Here is a 24,902-nt window from a genome sequence, read left to right on the forward strand (position 1 = left end):
AATCAGGACAAATGTTATGCAGAACACACAAATATTGGTTGAAACGGTGCATTTTTAATTAGAACTGTTTTCTATCAGTATATTTTACTTTGTACTAAAAAGTATATATTTATACCCAATTCTGTTATTTCTCATTGCGTTATGAGATTGCTTGATATGTGAAAGACATCTAATGATGATTTTGGTCTTTGCATTGGCTCATGCCTGAAAACAATAAAGGGAACAAATCTTAACTCATCTGGTTCACTCTTGTCGTGTGTATGTACAGTAAACTTGAAGATGATGACCTGTACATGTGCTATGCTGACATCATGTCCAAGGTAAGAAGCATTGCTAGGACATTCTGAGCAAAGTTTTTCATTTTTGCCATAAAACATGATGCATTCAAGTTGAACTGTAACACTTTCCAGAGTTGCCAAATTGAGGAAGACCAGGATGAGGATGGCCTGAAATCATTTGAGGTAAGCAATGGAAATAAATAGGGTCTGAGTTGGTATCGATTTAATTTTTGAAGAAAGAGCTAAAAATTGGAAAAGCAGAAGATGCTGACATAGTTATGTACTGTACAGTACTCGGGTTCATTAATTATGCTGTCAATGATTGACTTCAGAAATAATAGTCTGAGAAACAATTGGTATGTATTATTTCTTAGTGAATTGATTAACTAATTATTTGTCTTAGGAAAAAGAGATGGAAAAGCAGAGGCTGCTGTATCAGCAGGCCCGACTTCATGAACGCGGAGCTGCTGAGATGGTCTTACAGAACCTCAGCGCCAGCAGAGGTATCAGTCAAAATGCAGCCTGTTCCTTCATCATCTTCCTGTTTAAGGCAGGGGTTTTCAAACTGTGGTCTGGGGATCCCATGGAAAAAGGAGAAGAAAAAAACGATTTTACAAAAAAGAAAAAATCTTAGAGCTGTCAAAGTCAACATGTTTGGATATTATAATTTTTTAAAAACAGTACGGTAATTCTTACATCTATTGCATTTAATTTTATTCTGCTTCCTAGATATTTTATTCTGTTAACAACCCTATTTTTACAGTAATATTTCAAATCTGCTTGTTAGCAAGCAAATAAAATATTATTGTAATAATGTATTTTTCAATATAATATTTTAAATATTAAAAGTCTATTATAATGACAAAAATAAAGTGAATTGTTTTTGAATCATCACCATATAAATGGTTCTTATATAGAAACCTTTATTTATCCCACAATGGGGAAATTTGTTTGAGGAGAAAAATACAGTATAACATGAGGAGAGGTGAGGAGAAAAAAAGGCAACCCCCAGACTTGTTTGGGAACAGTAAAAAACACCTCAGCAACATTAGCACATAATCAGTACACTCTACAACATGAACACACAAGACTTGCAACAGGGGAGGGGAGTGGGGAATGGAGGTAACCCAGCATAGGCAAGCAGCCATCCGGTCCTGCAGCCATTACGGCGCTGGTCTGACCCGCCTGTCAGACTGGGGGTACAAAGCGCCCCCAGTATTCATGTATAAAAAAATATTTTATACATGAAAATATACTCTGTAACTAACTACCGTTCAAAAGGTTAGGGTCGGTGAGATGTTTATGAAAAAAGTATCTTATGCTCACTAAGGCTGGATTTTTTTTTTTTTTTTGAAAATGCATTAAGAACATTAATATTTTAAAACATCATTAAAGTTTAAACATTTTTCTATTGTAATATATTTTATTCCTGAGAAGGTAAAGTTACATTTTCTGCTGCCATTAGTCCAGTTTCATTGTCACATGATCCTTCAGAAATCATTCGAATCATTCTGTGCTGATTTGGTACTCAAGAAACATTTCTTATAAATTTGAAAACAGTTTTCTCATGATTGTTTGATGTTAAAAAGAGCATTTATTTGAAATAGAAATCTTTTGTGACAATATAAATGTATTTGCCCTCACTTCCATAAAATGTTAGAAAAAGGGTTCCTCGCATCATATTTATGGGCTCCTTGGCATCAAAAAGATTGAAAACCCCTGGTCTAAGATACAGGTCACCATTCATATCTTAAAGCCAGCTGGCTGTGACTTTTATTATTGTCAGCGCTGTTAAGTTGGATGTGATATTTGAACCAGGTGATATGGGGCCTATGGTAGCAGCCACATTAAAGCTGGGCATTGCAATCCTGAATGGAGGGAACACGTCAGTCCAGCAGGTAGGTTTGAAAATGTCAGGCTGGATTACAGATGATTGGACGATAACCTAAAACCCCAAAGTTTTGACATTTAACACCAAAACCAACTTTTATAAAAACAAATTCTTCATGTTCATTCTCTCTGTTGTTAAATTCTTTCTAGAAAATGCTGGATTACCTGCGACAGAAGAGAGATGTTGGCTTCTTTCACAGTCTAGCTGGCCTAATGCAGTCTTGCAGGTTCGGCTGCTTTTTGCTAATGCATTGTGAGACATTTCCCTGACAGAAAGCAGTTGCTCAAACCACCTAAAAGTGGAGAAGTGCTTTGTTCACTCATTCCTCTCAAGAGAGAGGAACATCCTTTTACATAATTTTTATTCCTTACAATCTGTTCAATTGCTGTAATTGGAAGTGTCTGTTGAGTCTTTGTGTTAGTTTGTATTATAAATAAAAAAAGAGCATTGTGTGTTTGATGTTGGTGTTATGATTCCGCGTGTCACAGCGTGCTGGATTTGAACGCATTTGAGAGGCAGATCAAAGCGGAGGGTTTAGGAGTGGGTGCTGAGGACAATTCAGGTATATCACTGACATCCACAACAAAGTGCTTCTTTTAGGAATGCATCTGTCAGAAAAGGCAGAATTTAGTTTTTATTGACATTGATTTGCCTTATTGCATTTTGCTTTCACCTCCCCTCTCTCTTTCTCAGGTGACAGAGTAATGGCAGATGAACATCTGACTTGTGATCTTTTCAGATTCCTGCAGCTTCTTTGTGAAGGCCATAATACTGGTTAGAACAAACTTTTTTTGTTTTATTTAATAGGTACTTTTGTACCTTCGGTTGCCAAAGTCAGAAAGTGAATAAGCCATTTAGCAGATTCATTTCCCTGAAGAGTGCAAACAATGGTCCAGCATATCACAATTTGCCTCGAGCAATGGCAGTATAAGAATTACATTACTGTTGAAAAGTTGTTCAATTTCTTTTAAAAGGAAATAATTTTATTCAGCTAAAGTAATAAAGTTGTAAAAAAGACATTTATAATGTTACAAAAGTTTCTATTTCAAATATTTTTTGTAATACTAATTGATAATACTAAGAAATGTTTCTTGAACAAATCAGCATATTAAAATAATTTCTGAAGGATAATGCAGCTTTGCCATCACAGGTAAATACCATACATAATAAAAAATAAAAAAATCGGAATGAAACAGAAGTTGCTATGTTCTTTTTTTCCCTATTATGATGTGATTCTGAGTGAAACAGCTTCTTGAACAAGAAAAAATGGCGCAGGACTTGATTGGATCGTTGGATTGTTATGGTTAAGTACTGTATATCTTTCTAATATCCTTCCCCTTCCGAGACTAAATTTAAACAGTATCTCCTCCTAGAGCTTTAAATCCACTACCATCAAACTCGGGACAGACATTCAGACTGTTCTGACTCGGGATTGAACTGATCAGACTTCGTTAAACAAACGATCAAAACTGAAAAATCCCATAGACTTTAATTGAGGGTGTCTCAACTTTTATACAATAATTATAATAGAGTATTTAAGCTTCATCCACCAAGTGTCTATCACTAGCAAAGCCTAGCAACTAGCTTAGGACATGCTAATTCATGCTAGCAAGAAAAAAAAATCATGCTAATGTGCTAAAACATGCTAGCAATGAGCTAATTCTTGTTTTTGTTTTTTTTATCAAAAATGAGCTGAATCCACAACATTATGAAAGGGAAAAAAAATCTGCACATTCTGAATATGAAATTGATGGTGTTAAATACACATAAAGCATGAGATTATTCATTCTGATTAATGTACTAATCTAATGTAATAAAATCTGCATATATTAATCTTATACAGCATTAATGTTCTGTTCTGCTTTTGAACTAGTGGTATCTGACTGAAATTTCCCCTACAGATTTCCAAAATTACCTGAGGACTCAAACTGGAAACAACACAACGGTCAACATCATCATCTTCACTGTGGATTATCTGCTTAGGGTCCAGGCAAGCCCATGACTCAACCCCAAACACTAGTTTCTTACATTTTTCATTTTACCTGTCTGTAATATACATGAAGAAAGACTGAAAAATGCTTGTTTGCTGCTGCTGTTTCAGCACGGATTAAAGAAGAGCCCAAAACAGTGAGACAGAGCTTGTAGCCAAATAATGTTTCCATAAACCATTTGCCGCTGACAGGCCACCTCCATTTAATTTGTCTGATACTGAGAATGATTGATGGCCTCCTATCTGCAGGAGTCCATCAGCGATTTCTACTGGTATTATTCAGGGAAGGATGTGATTGATGAGCGTGGTCAGCACAACTTCTCCAAAGCCATCAGCGTGGCCAAGCAGGTGTTCAACACGCTCACTGAATACATTCAGGTAAATGCACACAAACAAATGGTTCAGAAGTTCTGTAAATCTGCTTGGTCAAAATGCAGAGATACTGAGAAATCTTTTGATAACTGTGTGTTATAAGATTTTACATTATTCCTTCCTTTTTAATATTCCATTTCAAATAAATGCCTCACACTATGCCTGTGTCTTCCTTCGTTCACCCCACCACCCTCAGATGTTTCAATATTGTGAAGCAACTCATTTAATTAATATTTTAATTATCTATTTTAGGGTCCGTGTACAGGTAATCAGCAGAGTTTGGCCCACAGTCGTCTGTGGGATGCTGTTGTTGGCTTCCTCCATGTGTTCGCCCATATGCAGATGAAGCTTTCTCAGGTTAGAGTCTAGACCATAGACAAATTACTTTAAATGTGCACATTTTTTATTGCAAAGTACAAATTTACAAAACTAAAGATAAAAAAATATTGTTCTATGTCTGCAGGATTCCAGCCAAATAGAGCTGCTGAAGGCTTTGATGGACTTACAAAAAGACATGGTGGTAATGCTGCTTTCCATGCTTGAAGGTAGGAGAAATGTTGAAGGTCTTCTCAATGCTTTTCCATGCACTTCCTCTTCTGCTTGTCTTAAGTTTGGCATTGTTGATTATCCAATACATTTCAGTATAATAATATTAATGTACTAAGCTTGCTTTCACATTTGGTTGGATTGTTTGGCCCTTTTTTGTTATGTTGGATTTGCCATCAAATATTGAAACATTGGCTCATATAAAAATCATGCCTCTACCTACATTTTTGTAAAACCTTCTTGGCGAGTATTCATGTAAAAACAATCGGTTATGTCTTAAGTGAACGTAAACAGTTGGGAAAGAAATTGGATTCGGAGAAATAGGATACATGCATTAGGTATTTTAAAGTGACAGCAGCCTAATACAGTATACCTGCTACTGTCTGTCAAACAACAAAAGATAAAGAGAAAATCACTCACTTCTTTTGGCTGAGAAACTTTTGCAGCTTTATTATGAATCAATGTATATTTAATTAATGTGAGGACTATACAGTGTCTTAGATTTACATTTGTAATATGAACAAAAAACCAACATAAAACAGATTCATGTTCATGTGTTTCGGATAAAACAAAATGCATTTTTACCACCACTCACAGGGCATTTTATTTGTTTTCACTTTGAGTAATCACAAGTGTTGCGAAACCTGCAAAAAGCAACATAATATAATTTTGCTGAAATGTCGGCGCCAGCACATTTTTCCAATGAGTCTGGGTTGAAATCTTTACAGAGCAGCACTTGTGCTTGTTTATACCAACTGTGAAACTGTATCACCGTCCATATGAACCACATGACTTTGGAAACCCACTTTTTCCCCAACCAAATGAACCTGTTGTTTGAAAGAGCCCTAAGTGTCCTACAGACATTTTAGGCACATAAATGCTCCTTTGTGTTTATAGGAAACGTGGTGAATGGAACCATTGGCAAACAGATGATAGACATGTTGGTAGAATCGTCCAGCAATGTGGAGATGATCCTCAAATTCTTTGATATGTTCCTCAAACTCAAAGACCTTACATCATCTGAAGCCTTTCGCGAATACGACCCAGATGGCAGAGGACTCATTTCCAAGAAGGACTTCCACAGAGCCATGGAAGGGTTCAAGCGCTACTCTAAATCAGAGACCGAATTTCTGTTATCCTGCGCAGAAACGGCGAAAAGCGATTTGCTGGATTACCCGCACTTTGTGACACGTTTTCACGAACCAGCCAAAGAGATCGGCTTCAACATGGCGGTTCTTCTGACCAATCTGTCCGAGCACATGCCCAATGATGCCCGCTTGCAGAATTTTCTGGAGTTGGCGGACAGCGTTCTTAAGTATTTCCATCCTCACCTGGGACGGATCGAAATCCTGGGCAGTGGGAAGCGGATCGAAAGAGTTTACTTTGAGATTAGTGAGTCCAGCCGCACTCAGTGGGAGAAACCACAGGTATTAAACATTAATTTGCTAATGTGCTTTTGTAGTCTACTTATGTGTTTCTTATACAAATCTTTGTAATTGCATGTTCTCAATGATTCAGGTTAAGGAGAGCAAACGGCAGTTCATCTTCGATGTTGTGAATAAGGGCGGAGAAAAGGAAAAGATGGAGCTGTTTGTCAACTTTTGTGAAGACACAATCTTTGAAATGCAGCTTGCTGCACAAATATCTGGTTCAGAGAGTGGAGAGGAACTGAAAGCAAAGGATGACAATGAGGAGAAAGACAAGGTAGAGACGAATGAAAACCTTGTAGAAGACTCAAGATGTTTCTCCATAAGGAACATCAGAAAACACATAAAGAGGATAACCATTAGGAATATTATCTCAGCGATCTTCTCTTTCTTTCAAAACATTCTGCTGTTTATCACTCATGCCTTTTTAGGTCTGGTTTGGTTCTGCCTTTATCTGCTTTACCACATCTTCTTGAGCGGATGGATTATTGATGTGGCTAAAGAGATGAACCTGGCCGACCTTTTAGGTGACCTTCGGGATCCTACCATGGTTGAGGCCATAGAGGTCAGAGAAGGAGCGGTCAGAGAGAATAACGCGTGCCATACACGTGCGTTTTCGTCTCGCGGTAATCTTAGAGGCATGAGTCTAGATCTGTCTGCAGTGTCCAGGGACCCCCAGCTCCTGACAGATATTTTCGGCTTGTGTCTGAAGAAGGAGGGAGGAAAGTACACATTTTCGAGTGGAGACCAACATTCCTGTCTGGATGAATTTCTAAACACCTCCAAATGTCAGGTCAATAGTCTAGAGTATACCAGTGTCAGCTTACTGTCAAACATGTTGAATATGATTGTATTTCTTCTACTCATGGTACTAGTTATTATACATATATTTAATTTAGAAAAAAACGTTTGCCACTAAAGTGGACGTTTTTTTCTTTTTTTTTTAAGTTTTGTGTCCACTAAATGGACTATGGTGTTCACTAAATTGACATTTGTGTCCACTTTGACAAATATTTTGACATTTTTGTGGATATGTGTTTTCAGTAAGCAAATGTTGTGTCCACTTTGAGCATTTATGTCCAATCAGTGATCATTTGAGTCCCTTTAGTCTGTGTCCTGTTTCCATTTATGGTCATTTACTGAATGTCTGCTTTGTTAACAGGTTGAAATCTGTGAGGATTTTCATGAAGTGCAAGAGGAGGAGGACTCCGAGACTGAGAAAGCTTTGTAAGTGCTTCAGACTGGGGAAAGATAAAACTCTGAAAACAGTTTTGACATTTGCTTAAATATAATATATTAATTGGAGAAGACTTTTTGGATCAAAAACATGCACCGTGACCCGAGTCTCATCATGAGCATTTTTGAATCAGTTTGAAACACTGCCCTATAGAACCTATATAATTTGTAACATTTACTGCAATAGCAGAGTGAAAATGTCTTTTATATACTGTACACTACTTTAAAAAAAATATTGGGCTCAGTAAGATTTTTTTTGTTGTTGTTGAAAGAATTTCTATTTTAAATAAACAGTTCTTTTGAACTTTCAATTCATCAAAGAATTAAAAAAAAACAATGTATCATGGTTTCCATAAAATATTAAAGGGGGTCGCACACCGGACGCGCAGCTCAGCGGCGCGCCGCGCAGCGCCACGTCTTTTAAATTCGAACACACTATTCTCTATGAGAGTACACACACCGGCGGCGTCTTTCGGCGTCTGTCCGCGGCGGCTCAGGACCGTGTTCAAAATCCTGCCGCGCCACAGAGCGCCATTTACATAGTTTTATATAAAATGTACATGTATGTGTCTCAAATCGTAGTTAATGTATATACGGACCTCACCCTGTGCTGCAATATACATTTAGTTTTATATTTATTTACAGAAATCAGAAAATTGCTGATGTTATCGGATTTTCAGGTGACAGTTGTCCTAGACGTGGCGCGACGCGGCGCTGAGCTGCGCGTCCGGTGTGCGGCCGCCTTAAGCAGCATAATTGTTTCCAACATCGATAATCATGTGGCAGTGAAGACTGGAGTAATGATGCTGAAAATTCAGCTTTGCAGGAACAAATGACATTTTAAAATATACTTAAATACAAAACGGTTATTTTAAATTCTACTAATAATATTTCAGAATACTACTATTTTTAGTGTATTTTTGATCAAATAAATGTAGCCTGGAACACACCAAGCCGACGGTCGGCCGTCGGGCAGTTTCCGTGCGTCGGCCGACTAAATCTTCTCAGTGTGTTCCGCACCGTCGGCTGAAATTGGTCCTCGTCGGCTTTGTAACGGCCGATTCGACATGTTGAATCGGCGTCGGGCCGTCGGTGAAAGAGGGAACTCTGATTGGCTGTTCAGCTTAGTGACCGAGTCAGTGCACGAGAATAATAGCAAAATAGCGGGCAAAGTCAAAACGGTACAGATAGAAGGCTGTTCTAATGATATGTCATCTTATCTGAGTGTTCCTTGGCGAATATTTCAATATTTACACGAGAGGAGTGGAATAAAGACAGTGTTTAGCAGGATTGATATTCAAAACGGTAAGCACGCACTGCTTTGTTTACGGTTTGTGTAACTGCAGCCGGCAGCGCCGGTTTCCCTTTTTGAATGACGAATATAAACGAATATATCTGCAGAAATAGACAGCTGTCTCATTTACACGCAGGCGCAGAACGCGCATTCTAGCTGACAGTCGGCTGTAGTTCTCTTGTGGCGCGTTTCCACTGAGCAGTACAGTACGGTACGGTACAGTACGGTACGGTTCGGGTCTGTTAACCATGATCTGGCTAGCGTTTCCACTGCCAACAGTACCCTTACTTGATAGGCGTGGTGTTTCGATCGACGTCATTTTCGCGCGAAGAAGAACATAGTAAACTACAATGGATGACATATACAGCAGATCTTGTTCTTGCTCCTCGACATGTTTGTCACAAGAAGACAAGCGCCGACATTAGGCTTTTCTCAATATTAACTACGCAAAGTTTGTACTTGCCATGTGCGACTCCTACATGCAAATGGTACAGCGCGTTCTTAAAAGCGTCACTCAGCTCGCTCTGCTACTCCGGTTATCTCTGTTACTCTGTATGTACATTTTAAGCAACAATAAAACGAAATATGTTATAAAACACTACTCTGCCTCTTTTCGTTTTCATTTAAATAAATTAAACATTATAGGGACACAAATGTGGTTCATGCGCAACGCATATTGATTATTCACTGCACGTTATACGTTATTCTATTTATAACAAAACGAAATTTAAAACACAACCCTAACGTTACCTCTTTTCGTTTAAATACAAAAAAAAATTACACATATTACAGGCAATATATGCATTTGTACAAATGTTGCAATAAACATCAGTGATAATCTTGTAATAAGAAAATGACAAGAAACCATATTTCTTTTTGTAAAATTTCAGTTTTATCAATAATAGCCAATATAAAAGTTTAAGTAAAAGGTACAAGAAGCTATACAATAAGAAATAAAGCAAACAATTCAGTCAAATGTCCAAATGCTGCGCTCTAGTCTAACATTACAACAGTAAAGTTAAATACAAATAGCCTATAATATGAAACTAAACTTAGCTCAGCCAAAACGATTGACAGGGAACGAATTATATATTCGTTCCGTTAGGTCTACACAAGACGAATTATATCTCATGTTTAACCACTACCGTCGGAGTCATCGGCGAACGTCAGAAGAACTATAGCCGAGGAAAGGCTCATCCAGCCGGGAAACATGAGCGCCGAGCGCCCGCTGATCGCATGGATCTCACAACCGGGGAAAAACAAATCATCTTTATAAATAAACCACAGATTTGAGCTTTAAACAACTACATTCTCGCCTGAAAAACTCTTAAAATTACATTTCGTGACACAGTAACAGTAGTATTATATTAAACTGTATATTAAAAAATGGCGCTTCTTATGTTGTCATTCCCCTCGTAGCACGCGCAAGTGACGATTCTCTGTCAACCAATCAACGTCCTGCAGTGAGTCTAGCTCCACCTTTTAGTACCGTACCACTGTGCTAGGTACCCCAACGGAAGGGTACCCAAAAAGTGGTACGGTACGGTTCGGCTTTTTGGTACCATTCTCAACTTTTGGCAGTGGAAACGCAAATAAAAGGGTACCGACCCGTACCGTACCGTACCGTACCGCTCGGTGGAAACGCGCCATTGGTGTGTTCAAGTGCAGCTTTTTACCCCGACGCGAGGCGACAACACAGTCGGCTTTCATCAGTGCTAGTTCGTCTGCGTCGGCTTGGTGTGTTCCAGGCTTAAAAGCATAAGAGACTTTAAAGGGGTCATATAATGCCATTTTTGTACAAGCTAATATGATTATTTAGGGTCTAAATTAAAAGTTTGTAATATACTTTAATTAAAAATTCTCATTAGTATTGTAAGAAAACACTCATTTAACCTGGTCAAAAACAGCTCTGTTTTCAGCACGCCGTTTCAGTTCATGTGTCTTTAAATGATAATGAGCTTTGCTCACCCCGCCCCTCTGCTCTGTGCCTACACCTTTGTAACAGAATAACCATAACGCGTTGTTCATCATAAACGTGGGATTATGAATTATATTGAGAACGTAGTACATAGAAAACATGCCGTAATGTACCCTGAGTGTAAACCTTAGATGCATTCATCTTGAAGCGTGCAAGCGATTTGCAAAGATTAATATATTAATAAAGGTTAATAAAACGTTACACTTCTTCTGGAGGTTCAGCAGGAACACGTTGGTACCGATTTTTTTTTTTTTTTTTTTTTTTCAGGAGCAGCTTCTTAGCAAAACTAGCTTTACTGACCCTCATTTGTAAAGCAGTCTGGTGTGTGAAATGATTCGCGCAAACATGAAAGCTTGGACTGATCGTGGGTCCCCGTCAATGCTTTGGGTATATTCCCTTCAAAAACAAAACTCAACCACTGTGTCTTCAGCAGTCCGGATTTAGTAACATCAAAATGACTGCTGTGTTCCTTATTACAGCCAAGAACAGAACACCACAATCGCTTAGACGACGCCATTCTTCTCCAGCATATCAATGCACTATGATGACAGACAGCTGCTCATGAGAGAGGGCTGGTCTGTGTTTGAAACGCTGCTGTCAATCAACCATCATGGGAGGGGCGTCGATATTGTGACGTCACAAAATCGAACGGCTTGATTTCAGAGAGGGTCAAACATATAAGGAGATTTAAAAAAAAAACACTGGATGGATTTTTATCATTTTATGATGGTTGTGTACAGGCACTGCCAACACACATTTCAGTACAATCAACTTGTAAAAGTGCATGTACCATTATATGACCCCTTTAAAAAAAAAACGTTTAAAAAATCTTACGGACCCCAATCTTTTGAACGGTAGTGTTTAAACAAATTTGATATTATAAATTAAATGTAGCCAAATGAATCAAATCAAGTTGGTGAGCTTGTGAATCTGAATCGAATCTGGAAATTGATTATATAGGCTACTTGTCATGGAGAATGAACATAATAAACAATGTATTTCATAAATAGAGAGCAAGAATACTACACATTCAATGTAACATTAATAGGATGAAGAATAGAGAGATATTCGGGGCTTAAATACACAAGGAAAGTAATCAACAGAACAGGGAACAGGTGTGGACTTATAACAATGAATGAATGAATGACTAGAACTCGGGAAAATGGTGACAAGATGTGTATTCGACTTGAAGCTGCGCTGCGGAGACCGATCGGTGTAAACAAAGACTGAAAACTAAACAAGACAGAAACTAGACATGACAGTGACAATACTCAACCATAGTGTGTTAGTAGTTCACCTCATTATTTGATGTTGAGTTTTTTTGTTTTTTTAAACACTATATATTGCAAGATATAGCTTGTTTAAGAAAGCACATACAGTACTGTAGATGCAAATAGGTGAATATAATGCACTCTGCCTCTGCAAAAATAGGTTCTGCACAAAAACTTTTACACTGCTAATGCAGGCATTGAATTGCAGTTACCTGTTAATATTGCCATCTAAATAATTGTGTGCCGCTTGTGAGTGCAAAGTGAAACAAGCCTAAGATATTGCATTTCATTTTGCAGTGATGAGGATAAAAATAAAGGCGAAAAGAAGTCTAAAAGAAGAGTTAGAAAGCTCAGCTCTTCAAAACCAGACAAAAGTGAAATCCAGGTATCAGCTGTTTGGATTATGATCTGCTCTCAGAAGACCAAACTGCTGGTATGTATCTTTTTCTGTCTCTGTTGTTTTCCAGCTGCACAATACAAGCATATTGTACTAACAGATGTTTAGCCACATGGATCTGAACAGTAGACCTGTAGTAGCTAATGTCTTTTCTCTGCAGAACTGTTTTGCAAGAAATTTCTACAACATGAGATTGTTGGCTCTGTTCCTCACTTTTGCCATCAATTTTATTCTTCTGTTCTACAAGGCGAGTATTGATTTCCCTACTAAACATCAGCTTTAATGTTGTTGGACAGGCTGGTCTGTTTTTATGTTTTTAGTCCACTCAAATAACTGAATACCAGCCTGCCCTGGTTGGGAGACCAGCTAGAACAGTTCAAACCAGCTTATTTCCAGACATGTTTTTGACACCTAAATTTGACCAAAAACAATGATATAAATAAAATTTTTATTTAGGTTTCATCGAACATTGGTGATGATGAAAATATGGAGATCACTCTTTGTGACGACAGACCCAAGGGGTCACAGAAATGTTATTTAGAACTAGAAGAGAACAGTGGCTACATGAAAATGGTTCTTCGCATCCTGGCTGTCTTGCACACACTCATCTCACTCTGCTGTATCATCGGCTACTACTGTCTGAAGGTCTGTGCAAGTAACCCACTATATTTCTTATGGTGAAACTAAACGTATGTCTTTGATATAGTAAATAAATGTCTCTCTTCTGGCTTTTGTTAAAGCGCTCAGATGTACAGTGGGTTCACACGTCTGAAACCAGTATTGAAAATATATATTTTTTTCACCTTATTTTGCACTTGAGCTGCATGAACCTGATCATCATGTTCTCCAGCAGAATTTGAGATGATCTAAAGAGCATCTTGTGCTTCAATGGAAGCAAGAACATCTGACTGTCTGTACAAAGATTAGTGACCTAGAAATCTGAATCAGAATTATTTCATATTCATTTCGGATTATAATTCTTCCTTTGTTTTTATTATTTCAAATACAAAAATGTGTTTATTCATTTCCATGTTTAAAAATCTCAGATTTTTTTATGTGGTCTCAGGTGAATAAAGCTACCTTTTTTTTATCATTTGACCCCTGACAGGTTCCTTTAGTAATTTTTAAGCGAGAGAAGGAGCTGGCTCGTAAACTGGAGTTTGACGGACTCTACATCACTGAGCAACCTTCTGAAGATGACATTAAAGGCCAGTGGGACAGAATGGTCATCAATACACCGTAAGAGTTGCATAACTGCCTTATAAAGGCTCACATTATAAGCAATGAAACAATGGCTGACCTTCTATATGAATTTCAAAATGTAACATTGATTGACAAATCATCACTACTACACAGTACAAATGTTGCACCTCTTCAGGAATATTTTCGGTTTTCTTTGCTGTTTTTCAGATCATACCCAAGCAATTATTGGGATAAATTTGTCAAAAGGAAGGTAAGATGAACAAATGAAATATGTTTTCTAAAAGTTACTTTCAAAAACATTTAAGAACATCATAGACAGTATCTCACAGCTCTAACATTGTGACGTACCTCTGGTTTCACAGACCAGGCTTAAGCTAGTCCCAGACTAAAATGCATGTTTGAGCTGTTTTAACTGAAAGCAACGTACACTGACATATCTTAAAATATGTCTGTGCCATTTTTTTGTCTCAAGATGCACACCAGTAATGTTTTTTTCTGAGGCACGTTTAAAAAAAGCTACTGATATGTTACATTTGTCTTTTCTTTTTTTCTGTGTCATGGTATTTTAACATGGTATTTAATTTAATTTTTATATTTTCTGGAAAAAATTACATCAACTCTAAAAATGTAAATGTCTAAAAAACTGACATGTCAGTTCTAAAATGTACTTTCAAAACCATTTAAAAACATCATAGTATGAAATTATCTCAAAGCTCTAACATCTGTGATACTAATTTTAATAATAACTATATTTTTACTCTTTCTTTTAATTTTTACATTTGTACCTGTGGTATTTTAAGAGATTTCTAAATTTTCTGAAAGAAAGAAATGACGTTACCTCACTGTCATGATGGTAGGGTGTTGTGGGGCCATTGCTATACAGTTGCTAGGGTGTTCCGAGTGGTTTCTAGGTGATTATTTACTTGTCCACCCTTCTCTATGATATTCAGGCTTAAGTCCCTCTTTCAGTGTCATTCTATGGGATGCTTTCTTTTTTTATCATCTGCCATGTGGAAATCGTAAGGCCCAGTGGCTTAGAAAAGCAACAGCAGACCTCTCCACAATAAGACTCATGGTTTGAGATATCATTCGTGTCTGCAGCATGAACTGTGTTGGATGAATTACGTGCCAAATATAATACTTGGGTTCAGCACCAGTAATAATGATCCAATCCCTTGATGTGGTACAGTAAGCTGTGTTATTTGAGCTGCAGGTTCAAACTGTTTTTCTGTTTTTGATTCATTCTGTTATTGCTTTCCGTGCTGCAGGTGATGGCGAAATATGGAGAGCTGTATGGATCAGCACGCGTCAGTGAGCTTCTAGGTTTGGATAAAGCTGCTCTGGACTTCAGCTCAGAGGCTCATGAGAGGAAGAGACCCATACAAAAGGGTGCAATCACTGCCCTGTGAGTTACATCCCTCTGCTTTCATTTAGTATAATAATTTCACCAACCAAACCAGCTTATGTTCAGGGAAATCGCCCAATTAGTTCATCTTCAGACTGGCAGTGAAAAAAGGATGTACTGCCATCACTTTGTGCCAGATGATGGCAGCAGTGTTCAATGCGATAGGCTTAAAATAAATCAAATAAATCATTCTCATGTTTTCACAGTTTCAGATTAAACACCGTTGATTTGAAATACCAGATTTGGAAGCTGGGAGTTGTTTTCACTGACAATGTAAGATTCCTGACTCTTTGAACACTCAAAGTGTTATAACAGAAGGAATTGGCAATCAGTAAGTGAAATCTAAAATGAAATTGTGTTTTGCTTTCTTTCAGTCCTTCCTTTACCTGGCCTGGTATATGTTTGTGTCAGTTCTGGGTCATTATAACAATTTTTTCTTCGCTGCGCATCTGCTAGACATCGCCATGGGCTTCAAAACACTGCGCACCATACTATCGTCTGTTACACATAATGGCAAGCAGGTACTACATTTGTTTGTGTGTGTGTGTGTGTGTGTGTGTGTGTGTGTGTGTGAGAGAGAGAGAGAGAGAGTGAGTGAGTGAATGTACAGTGGCCCCAAAATGTGTTTAGACCCTCAAGATTAAAAAAATATGAATGTCATTATAGTATGTAACAAATAAAGGAATATACTAGACCTAACTGGCCATGTTTTATTTATCTTTTTTTATTGTATGTTTATATACTGGCTTTAAATAACTGTTAACTATTTTAATATATTTTAAAATGTAATTTATTCCTGTTATGCCAAAGCTGAATTTTCAGTTTTTAGTGTCACATGATCCTACAGAAATCATTCTAAAAAGCTGATTTAATGCTCAAGAAACATTTCTTATTTTCATCATGTTGAAAACAGTTGTGCTGCTTTATATTTTTGTGGAAACAGTGATTACTTTTCAGGATTCCTTGTTGAATATAATGTTCAAAAGAACAGCATTTATTTGAAATAGAAATTTGTGTAGCATTATAAATGCCTTTACGGTCACTTTTGATCATTTTAATGCCTCTTTGCTGAATAAAAATATTAATTTTATTAATTGAAAAAAATCATACTGACCTCAAACTTTTATTTTTCCATCTTTTTTTAAAATCACTGCCAGGTGGTTTCTTATTTTCTTGTTGTCATCTAATGCCGTAAGATTCATGCATTTTTAAGTGTGACATGGTCCACTTTTTTTGGTCACTGTATATCTGCGAAGATGAGATGAAAGGCTGTTGTCTGTTTTTCAGCTGGTTTTGACAGTGGGACTGTTGGCCGTGGTCGTGTATCTCTACACTGTGGTTGCCTTTAACTTCTTCCGCAAGTTTTACAACAAGAGCGAGGACGGTGAACCAGTGGACATGAAATGTGATGATATGCTCACAGTGAGTTGCCCCTCTGTCTATTTATCTCTTAGGTTTAAAAATGGTCATGGGTTTGATGTCAAAAACATGAGAGCATTAACATCAACTACCGTGCAAATGTTTGGGGTTGGTAAGACATTTTTATGTTTTTGCAAGTAGTCTCTTATGCTCACCAAGACTGCATTTATTTGACAAAAAAACAAAAAAAAACATCTCTGGTTACAAATGTAACCGAGGTTCCCTGGGTAGGGGAACGCCATAGTGTCTTGTTCAGCCGCAGTGCAAGTTCCCATTCGAAAGGGAACAGTAATATAAGTAGTACTGTGAAATATTATTACAATTTAAAACAGTTTTTCTGTTTTAAAATGTAATTCATTCCTGTGATGGCAAAGCTGAATTTTCAGCATCATACTCCAGTCTTCATTATCACATGATTCTTCAGAAATCATTTTAGTTTGCTGATTTGGTGTTGAAGAATATTTTCTTACTATCAATGTTGAAAACAGTTTTTCTGTTTAATTGTTTTGTGGAAACCATGATACATTTTATATTTTTCTCAGGAATTTTTTTTTATCACTTAATTAAAATCTTAATTTAATGCATCCTTGATGAATAAAAATGAGTTCCTATTCAGTATTCAGCAGCCTAGCAGGGGTGTTGTTACTCATTTCACATGTGAAAATGTTAGCCAATCATAGCAGAATCTGTTGACATAATACATATAGGTTATACATGTATAACCTATACATTAACCTATAAAGGTTAAAACACCTTGTTTAAATCAGAGAGGAGGTGGAAAATGGTTATATAAAATGTATTACTGTTTTGGTGCATGAATAAATAAATAAAAGAATAAATCTTTGTGTGCTTAGTGTTACATGTTCCACATGTACGTTGGCGTGCGAGCGGGAGGAGGGATTGGAGATGAAATCGAAGACCCGGCCGGTGACGAGTTTGAGTTCTATCGTGTAATCTTTGACATCACCTTCTTCTTCTTCGTCATCGTCATCCTCCTTGCCATCATTCAGGGTGAGTGATAGAGAGATTGAGAAAGTCATTTTTAGTGAAAGGGCAAAAAACTGAAATGTGCACCGAGTTTCAAAAAGGACAATAAGCCGAAGGTTTTTTTTATTATTTAGTTTGTCCCCTAACTTGAGTCATGCAGAGCAGCGCTGGAGAGCTTCATTAAAAGATCTCACACTCACATGCTGAGAGGGGTTTATGGGAAGAGATCTGAGGACTGTGTGATGCTAGAAGTGTGTCTGATGCGTGGGGTCAAATAATACTAATGATTCAAATGTTTGGCATTTGGCAACTTAATTGTGTTTGTGACTGGTGAATTGCTCTGTTGTGATATTGTTTGAAAGGTCTTATCATTGATGCATTTGGCGAGTTGAGAGACCAGCAGGAGCAGGTTAAAGAGGACATGGAGGTGAGTTATTATTCAACTTCAGATTTGACTATTTTTATCACCACGCTACATCCTGAATCAAATTTATGTTGCCTGTCGTCTTGTGTTCCAATTAACAATCTGAATTAATTTATCGAAACCCAAACATTTCCTTAGTTATAAATCAGTGGTACATTGCACTTGTGAGTTAATATTTTATTTCTCTGTTAGTAAATATGTCATTAATCTCTGCCAGATGGTCTTTGGACTAGACATTAGTTAAATGCTAATTGATCATCTATAATTAAACTGTGAATGTTGCATGCCATTAAGTCTGTTTTTTTGCTGCAGACTAAGTGTTTTATCTGTGGCATTGGGAGCGAGTACTTTGACACGATGCCCCATGGCTTCGAGTCGCACACACTGCAAGAACACAACCTGGCTAACTATCTGTGAGTACTAGAGAACTGAGAAAAGGTCAGAGGTCACTTTTGCCTAATTTCCATCATGTTTTTCAGTCACAATTTTAAAGGCTGTTGTGAGATCAGTATTCTGGTGGAAAATAAGTATATTGTGCATCTGGTCAGGACAAGAGAGCATGTCATGTGACAAAAAAGGCACTGTGGTGGTACCACAATGGTAATGAAACATGATAAATATGAATGATTAACATATTCATATACCTTTGTATTTACATGGTACTGTACTTCAAGGTTTTCTAAAGAATACCATTGTATTTCCAAAGCACTGTATCCAAAAAAAAACATGATAATATTGTTAATGTTAATAAAATCATCATAATCATGACCTAAAGTTAAATAAACAATGCCAACAAAGTTTAATCTGTTAAAATATGAGTCTTGTTTCTATTTTTATTTGCTGAAAGTGGATAACATTTGTTTTGTGTTCTGTTTGCCCTTTAGGTTCTTTCTGATGTACCTCATAAATAAGGATGTTACAGAACATACTGGACAGGTACAACTTGTATTCACAAATTACATGAATCTGTATTGAAAAAAGATAGATGGATAGTTTCAGAGTGAAAATGTGTACTTAATAATAAAGTATTATGGGAAACCACTGAAAAATGAGTTTGGGGTCTGTGAGATTTTCCAAATAGTTTTTGAAAGAAGTCACTTATTCTCATCAAGGCTGCATTTATTTGATCAAAATACAACTAATAATAGAAAACATTTTAATGTTTTAAAATACTCTGACTGCTACACTCTTTAACACAACAGGAATCATACGTGTGGAAGATGTTCCAGGAACGCTGCTGGGAGTTCTTTCCTGTTGGAGACTGTTTCCGGAAACAGTATGAGGTTCAACTCAGCTGAAGAATTCTGGTTCAATTTCTATAGTTCAGTTGGTGAATACACTTTTGAAGTACTGTATGTCTGGGATGTTCTTCTGATAATAAGAAACTTGTGTATATTTACTCTTCTGTTTTGCATGCTTGTTTGGTTCTTACTATATTATTCTTCACTACATATTTTTATTTGTATAGCGGCTATCACAATACATATCGTTTCAAAGCAGCTTTGCACAGAAAATCATGCATGTCTCTACATTACAATTAAGAGTAATCTGTTATCAGGTGACTGTGTCAAAGTAATGTCCATATGGCAGAAATGTACAGTTCTATGATAATACAAATCATGCAGTTAGCTAACATCATTTATTCACTTAAGCAGAAACAATGAGCTTGTTAAACAATTATTACATGTTGTGATCATAATAATTGCAATATATGGGAAACTTGTCAGTTTTGTGTGTTGATTCAGAGTTGTAACCCCCTGGCAGGGGCTGGCGTCATCTCTTCACAGGTGTTGGGTCATCTGAAATCTTTGTAAGAGTCTGGATCCATACCAGAGCTGGTGTAATCTCTTGTTACCTCGCAATGGGCTAATTGGTCTTTTTTTATTAATATATCATATTGTAGGCACTACGTTGATACTGTAATTTTTGATCGTGTGGAGTTTGAAAGTATGTAAAATGTCACTTTGCAATAAATGCAAGTAGTATAAACTAAAACATGGCATTTCTTTAGCTTGAAAACCTACAGAACTTACTTAATGTTCACAGTAAACCATACTGGAAATATTAGAATATAACTAGATTTTTATATTATTGATATATCAAACCTGTAGTGTAACTGCCATAGACCAAGAGCTGTGCATGTAAACCTCACTCCCCTGATCTCAAGAGGCGCTCAAGTGACTGACAGTGGCTGAGGTCTTTAGCCTCCTCGCCGGAGACTACAGTTCGAATCACGCTCTGAGCGTGTTGAGGAGAACTGGTTACATTAGAACAAACAGCGCAGGACTATTAATGCAATAAATTATATTTTAGCTCTTCCAGGGTCTTGTGTGTCTGATATTAATAATTTATGGAGAATCTCACTCCCTCACTTGTGCTACAAAAAGCTAAAAAAAACGTCTCGTCGGAGGAGTTTCCAACGAATTGGGATCACGCTAGGGAGACCAATTGCCTTCGAGTGAGATAAAACGAGCCAATAAACATTGGCATGCAAGATTTGCATCCCGCGGCCCGCCTACCAGCGCGGGTATAAAGCGGAAGCAAGCGCATACACAAACGCTTTTCGCTGAGGAGCCGAACAGTGTCCAGTCCTCCGCGAAGGTACAGCAGCATGGCGACGGGACGAGACGTCTCCGTTCCCTACTCAGGGAACGAGGGTTACCATACGTAACCGAGACGTTCCCTTTCGTTCGAGAACTCCTACGTCTCGTCGGAGGAGTTTCCAACGAATTGGGATCCCTAATAAAACGCCATGCTGCTGGCCCCTTCCAGCGCCCTGCCTAAGCTTGAGCCGCAGTTTCTTGAAACTTATCTCTTATGTGCGGAAGCTTAGCTGGGAAGAGTCACACTGCTGTTCCGCAAGACCCGCTCAGTGGACATTGGATAACACTGGGAAAGCGTGCCCATGATGTAGAAGGGAACGCTGCGGAGCCCATAACCTGCCCGAAGGGAGGCACTAGGAAAACACATGTGCACTAGCCCGTAGGGTAGTGAACACACGGCAGTCTCTGAGGTAGTCCCAGCCCGGAGGGTGGGAGCGAACTCAGCAGAGACGACAGACAGAGTCTGTCAAGGGGAAGACACTGGCTAACCCGGAGGGTAACCGAACGTGGAAAAACACCTATGGGGTCGCCGTAGGGACCACTACATAGGACCCCAGCCTGTACTCAGCTCAAGAGAGGTAACAAGCTTGGCGACTGGCGATCCGCCTCGCCTGTCGCCGGGGGGGGATGACGGAGGAACTCACGAGGTTAACCGTTTGTTGGGTAACCCACGGAGCAGAATAACGCACGTATCTGGCCCCTAGGGCGAGAATGGCGTAGCAAGCCGACACTAACCTAATCCCTCGCGCTACTGGCCGAAGCGAGTACACGGGAGGAAACAGGTTCAACACGAAGGCTATAAAACCTAGCGAACGTGTTGGGTGTCGCCCAGCCCGCAGCTCTACAGATATCTGTCAGCGAGGCGCCTTGAGCCAAAGCCCAGGAGGAGGCAACACTCCTAGTAGAGTGTGCCCTCAACCTAGGTGGACAAGGCACGTCCTGGGACTCATAAGCCCGGACGATAGCATCCACTAACCAGTGGGCTAACCTCTGCTTGGAGACAGCCTTCCCCTTCTGCTGGCCTCCGTAACAGACAAAGAGCTGGTCTGAGGTCCTAAAGCTTTGGGTCCTGTCAATGTAGCAGCGCAGAGCGCGAACAGGACAGAGCAAAGCCAGGGCTGGGTCTGCCTCCTCCGGGGGCAGCGCTTGCAGGTTCACTACCTGATCTCTAAAAGGAGTGGTAGGAACCTTGGGCACATATCCGGGCCGGGGTCTCAGAACAACGTGAGAGAAGTCCGGCGCGAACTCTAGGCACGATTCGTCGACCGAAAATGCCTGCAGGTCCCCTACCCTCTTGATGGACGCCAAAGCGAGCAGGAGGGCTGTCTTCATTGACAGGATATTCAAATCGACTGCATGCAAGGGCTCAAAAGGTGGATTCTGGAGTGCTCTGAGCACTAAAGTCAGATCCCAAGAGGGTACGGGGTGCTGATTACGAGGAGGATTCAGTCTCCTAGCACCCCTGAGGAACCTGAGGATCAGGTCGTGCTTTCCCAAGGACTTACCTTCTACTGCATCGTGATGTGCAGCTATTGCGGTAACATGCACTTTGAGGGTGGAGGGAGACAGCCTTCGCTCCAACCCATCTTGCAGGAAGGAAAGCACGACACTGATCGGGCAAGTTCGGGGGTCTTCCCGGCGGGAAGAGCACCAACCGACGAATAGGTTCCACTTCAACGCATAGAGGCGCCTCGTAGAGGGGGCTCTAGCGGAAGAGATGGTGTCTACCACAGCCTGTGGTAGGCCACCTAGAACCTCCGCGTCCCGTCCAGGGACCAGACATGGAGTCTCCAGAGGTCTGGACGCGGGTGCCATAGAGTGCCCCGTCTCTGAGAAAGAAGGTCCTTCCTCAGAGGAATCGGCCAAGGAGGGGCTGTCGCGAGGAGCATAAGTTCTGCAAACCAAGTCCGGTTGGGCCAATACGGCGCAACAAGCAGGACTTGCTCCTCGTCCTCCCTGATCTTGCACAAAGTCTGTGCGAGAAGGCTCACTGGGGGAAACGCATATTTGCGAAGGCCCTGGGGCCAGCTGTGTGCCAGTGCGTCCGTGCCGAGAGTTCCTTCGGTCAGGGAATAAAACAACTGGCAATGGGTCGTGTCCGGAGAGGCAAACAGATCTATCTGAGCGGCTCCGAAGATTCCCCATATCAGCTGGACCACCTGGGGATGGAGTCGCCATTCTCCCGGAAGAGGGGGCTGCCGTGAGAGCTCGTCGGCCGCACGGTTGAGCACACCTGGGACATGAATGGCTCGAAGCGACCTCAGATGCTTCTGACTCCAAAGGAGGAGATGGCGGGCGAGTCGCGACATACGACGGGAGCGTAGACCACCTTGGCGGTTGATGTACGCAACGGTCGCAGTGCTGTCCGTACGGACCAGTACATGCCTGTGACGAAGTAAGCCTCTGAGGCGGCACAAGGCTAAGCGTACTGCTTGCAACTCTAGGCAGTTGATGTGCCAATGCAGTTGGGGCCCCGTCCACAGACCCGAAACTGCATGCCCGTTGTACGTGGCCCCCCAGCCGTTGGCGGAGGCATCTGTGAACACTACAGCATGCCTGGACACCTGGACTAAGGGCACTCCGGCCCGTAGAAACGCAGGGTCCGACCAAGGACTGAAGGTTTGGCGACAGTGCGGGGTGATGTTCACCCGGAACGTGCCGCTCTGCCACGCCCATCTCGGGACTCGGTCGTGAAGCCAGCGCTCATATGCAGCAAGCCGAGCGGCGTTACTGCGGCTGCGGCTGCCATATGCCCCAGGAGCCTCTGAAACTGTTTCAGTGGGACCGCTGACCTGCCTTGAAAGGACTTGAGGCAGTTGAGCACTGACTGGACACGCTCCTCCGTGAGGCGTGCAGTCCGGCTGACCGAGTCCAGTTCCATACCGAGATAAGAGATCCTCTGCGTGGGGCAGAGTTTGCTCTTGTCCCAGTTGACCTGAAGCCCCAACCGGCTGAGATGCCGAAGCACCATGTCCCTGTGTTCGCACAACAGGTCTCGCGAGTGAGCTATTATAAGCCAGTCGTCGAGATAGTTGAGAACGCGAATGCCATGTTCTCTCATGGGAACAATGGCCGCCTCCGCGACTTTCGTGAAGACACGGGGCGACAGGGCCAGCCCGAAGGGTAGGACTTTGTACTGATACGCCCGACCCTCGAAAGCAAACCGAAGAAACGGTCTGTGTCGAGGAAGAATCGAGACATGAAAGTACGCGTCCTTCAGGTCGATCGCTGCAAACCAATCCTGGGGACGGATGCATTCGAAGATGCGTTTCTGCGTGAGCATTTTGAACGGGAGCTTGTGCAGGGCCCGATTCAAAACCCGCAGGTCCAGGATTGGCCGTAACCCACCGCCTTTCTTGGGTACAATGAAGTAAGGGCTGTAGAACCCAGACCTCATCTCGGCTGGAGGGACCGGCTCGATCGCGTCCTTCGCCAGCAGGACGTCGATCTCCTTCCGCAAGACAGGGGCATCCACTGACCGCACCTGGGTGAAGCGGACGCCCCTGAACCTGGGAGGCCGGCGAGCAAACTGAATTGCGTAGCCGAGCGGGATGGTACGGGTGAGCCACCGGGACGGCCTGGGAAGCGCTAGCCAGGCTTCGAAGAACCGTACCAGTGAACCGACCCGGACCACCGGCGTACCCGGGGTGGGGCAGCGAGGTGGAAGGCAGGGACTCGACTCCGGAGGCACTGAAGCGGCCGGAAGTAGAGCCTGCTTCCACGCGGGGGCAGACGACAGGGAAGGCACGAAGGCGTTCGACTGTTCGTTGCCCCGAGGCGAAGGAGGGAGGGGAAACGAGGAACGACACCCGAGGGGATCGAGTCCAGGTTTCCACACCTCCCTGACCAGCGAAAGATGAGAGTGATGAGGCCGGGGCGGCATCCCTGTCACCTGAGCACTGAGACGAGGGGAATGAGAGCGGCGAGGCAACGTGGCGGCGCACACTGTCATTCTGGCCCTCTTGGCAGGAGGAGACTGGGAGTGGCGAGGCAAATGAGCATCGTCCTGGACTACCAGTCTCGACCGTGTTTGACCCAAGGGAAATGGAAACTGCTCTTTTATTGAAACTTTGGGTACCGCTGGTCTGCTGGCCAGCGGCGGAACAGAAATAAAAGGAAACAAAAGATTCTCCACCCGGCCCTCCTCCGGGGGAAGGAGTGGTGCAGAAGCACACTCCCGT

General features: G+C 40.8%; 1 protein-coding gene across 3 annotated transcripts in view; it reads left to right on the forward strand.

The window, feature by feature from the left end:
• ryr2b (ryanodine receptor 2b (cardiac)) overlaps nt 1-19,600 on the forward strand; it is a 71,794-nt gene extending 52,194 nt beyond the window's left edge. For all 3 annotated transcript variants that reach the window (XM_082144038.1, XM_082144039.1, XM_082144040.1), the window contains exons 76-103: nt 269-320; nt 411-461; nt 682-781; nt 2,097-2,176; nt 2,319-2,395; nt 2,658-2,731; nt 2,863-2,943; nt 4,071-4,159; nt 4,409-4,537; nt 4,784-4,888; nt 4,995-5,076; nt 5,975-6,504; nt 6,596-7,297; nt 7,667-7,731; nt 12,581-12,716; nt 12,841-12,927; nt 13,137-13,325; nt 13,789-13,919; nt 14,091-14,133; nt 15,152-15,288; nt 15,495-15,561; nt 15,663-15,809; nt 16,576-16,710; nt 17,562-17,718; nt 18,057-18,121; nt 18,431-18,531; nt 19,003-19,054; nt 19,321-19,600. In XM_082144038.1, the coding sequence (XP_082000164.1) occupies nt 269-320; nt 411-461; nt 682-781; nt 2,097-2,176; nt 2,319-2,395; nt 2,658-2,731; nt 2,863-2,943; nt 4,071-4,159; nt 4,409-4,537; nt 4,784-4,888; nt 4,995-5,076; nt 5,975-6,504; nt 6,596-7,297; nt 7,667-7,731; nt 12,581-12,716; nt 12,841-12,927; nt 13,137-13,325; nt 13,789-13,919; nt 14,091-14,133; nt 15,152-15,288; nt 15,495-15,561; nt 15,663-15,809; nt 16,576-16,710; nt 17,562-17,718; nt 18,057-18,121; nt 18,431-18,531; nt 19,003-19,054; nt 19,321-19,416 (3,760 nt within the window). In that variant the 3' untranslated portion in view covers nt 19,417-19,600. The remainder of the gene's footprint in view (nt 1-268; nt 321-410; nt 462-681; nt 782-2,096; nt 2,177-2,318; nt 2,396-2,657; nt 2,732-2,862; nt 2,944-4,070; nt 4,160-4,408; nt 4,538-4,783; nt 4,889-4,994; nt 5,077-5,974; nt 6,505-6,595; nt 7,298-7,666; nt 7,732-12,580; nt 12,717-12,840; nt 12,928-13,136; nt 13,326-13,788; nt 13,920-14,090; nt 14,134-15,151; nt 15,289-15,494; nt 15,562-15,662; nt 15,810-16,575; nt 16,711-17,561; nt 17,719-18,056; nt 18,122-18,430; nt 18,532-19,002; nt 19,055-19,320) is intronic.
• The last annotated feature ends 5,302 nt before the right edge of the window (nt 19,601-24,902 follow it).

The sequence above is a fragment of the Leuciscus leuciscus genome (genome assembly GCF_965113295.1).
Source record: "Leuciscus leuciscus genome assembly, chromosome: 17".
Taxonomy (NCBI): domain Eukaryota; kingdom Metazoa; phylum Chordata; class Actinopteri; order Cypriniformes; family Leuciscidae; genus Leuciscus; species Leuciscus leuciscus.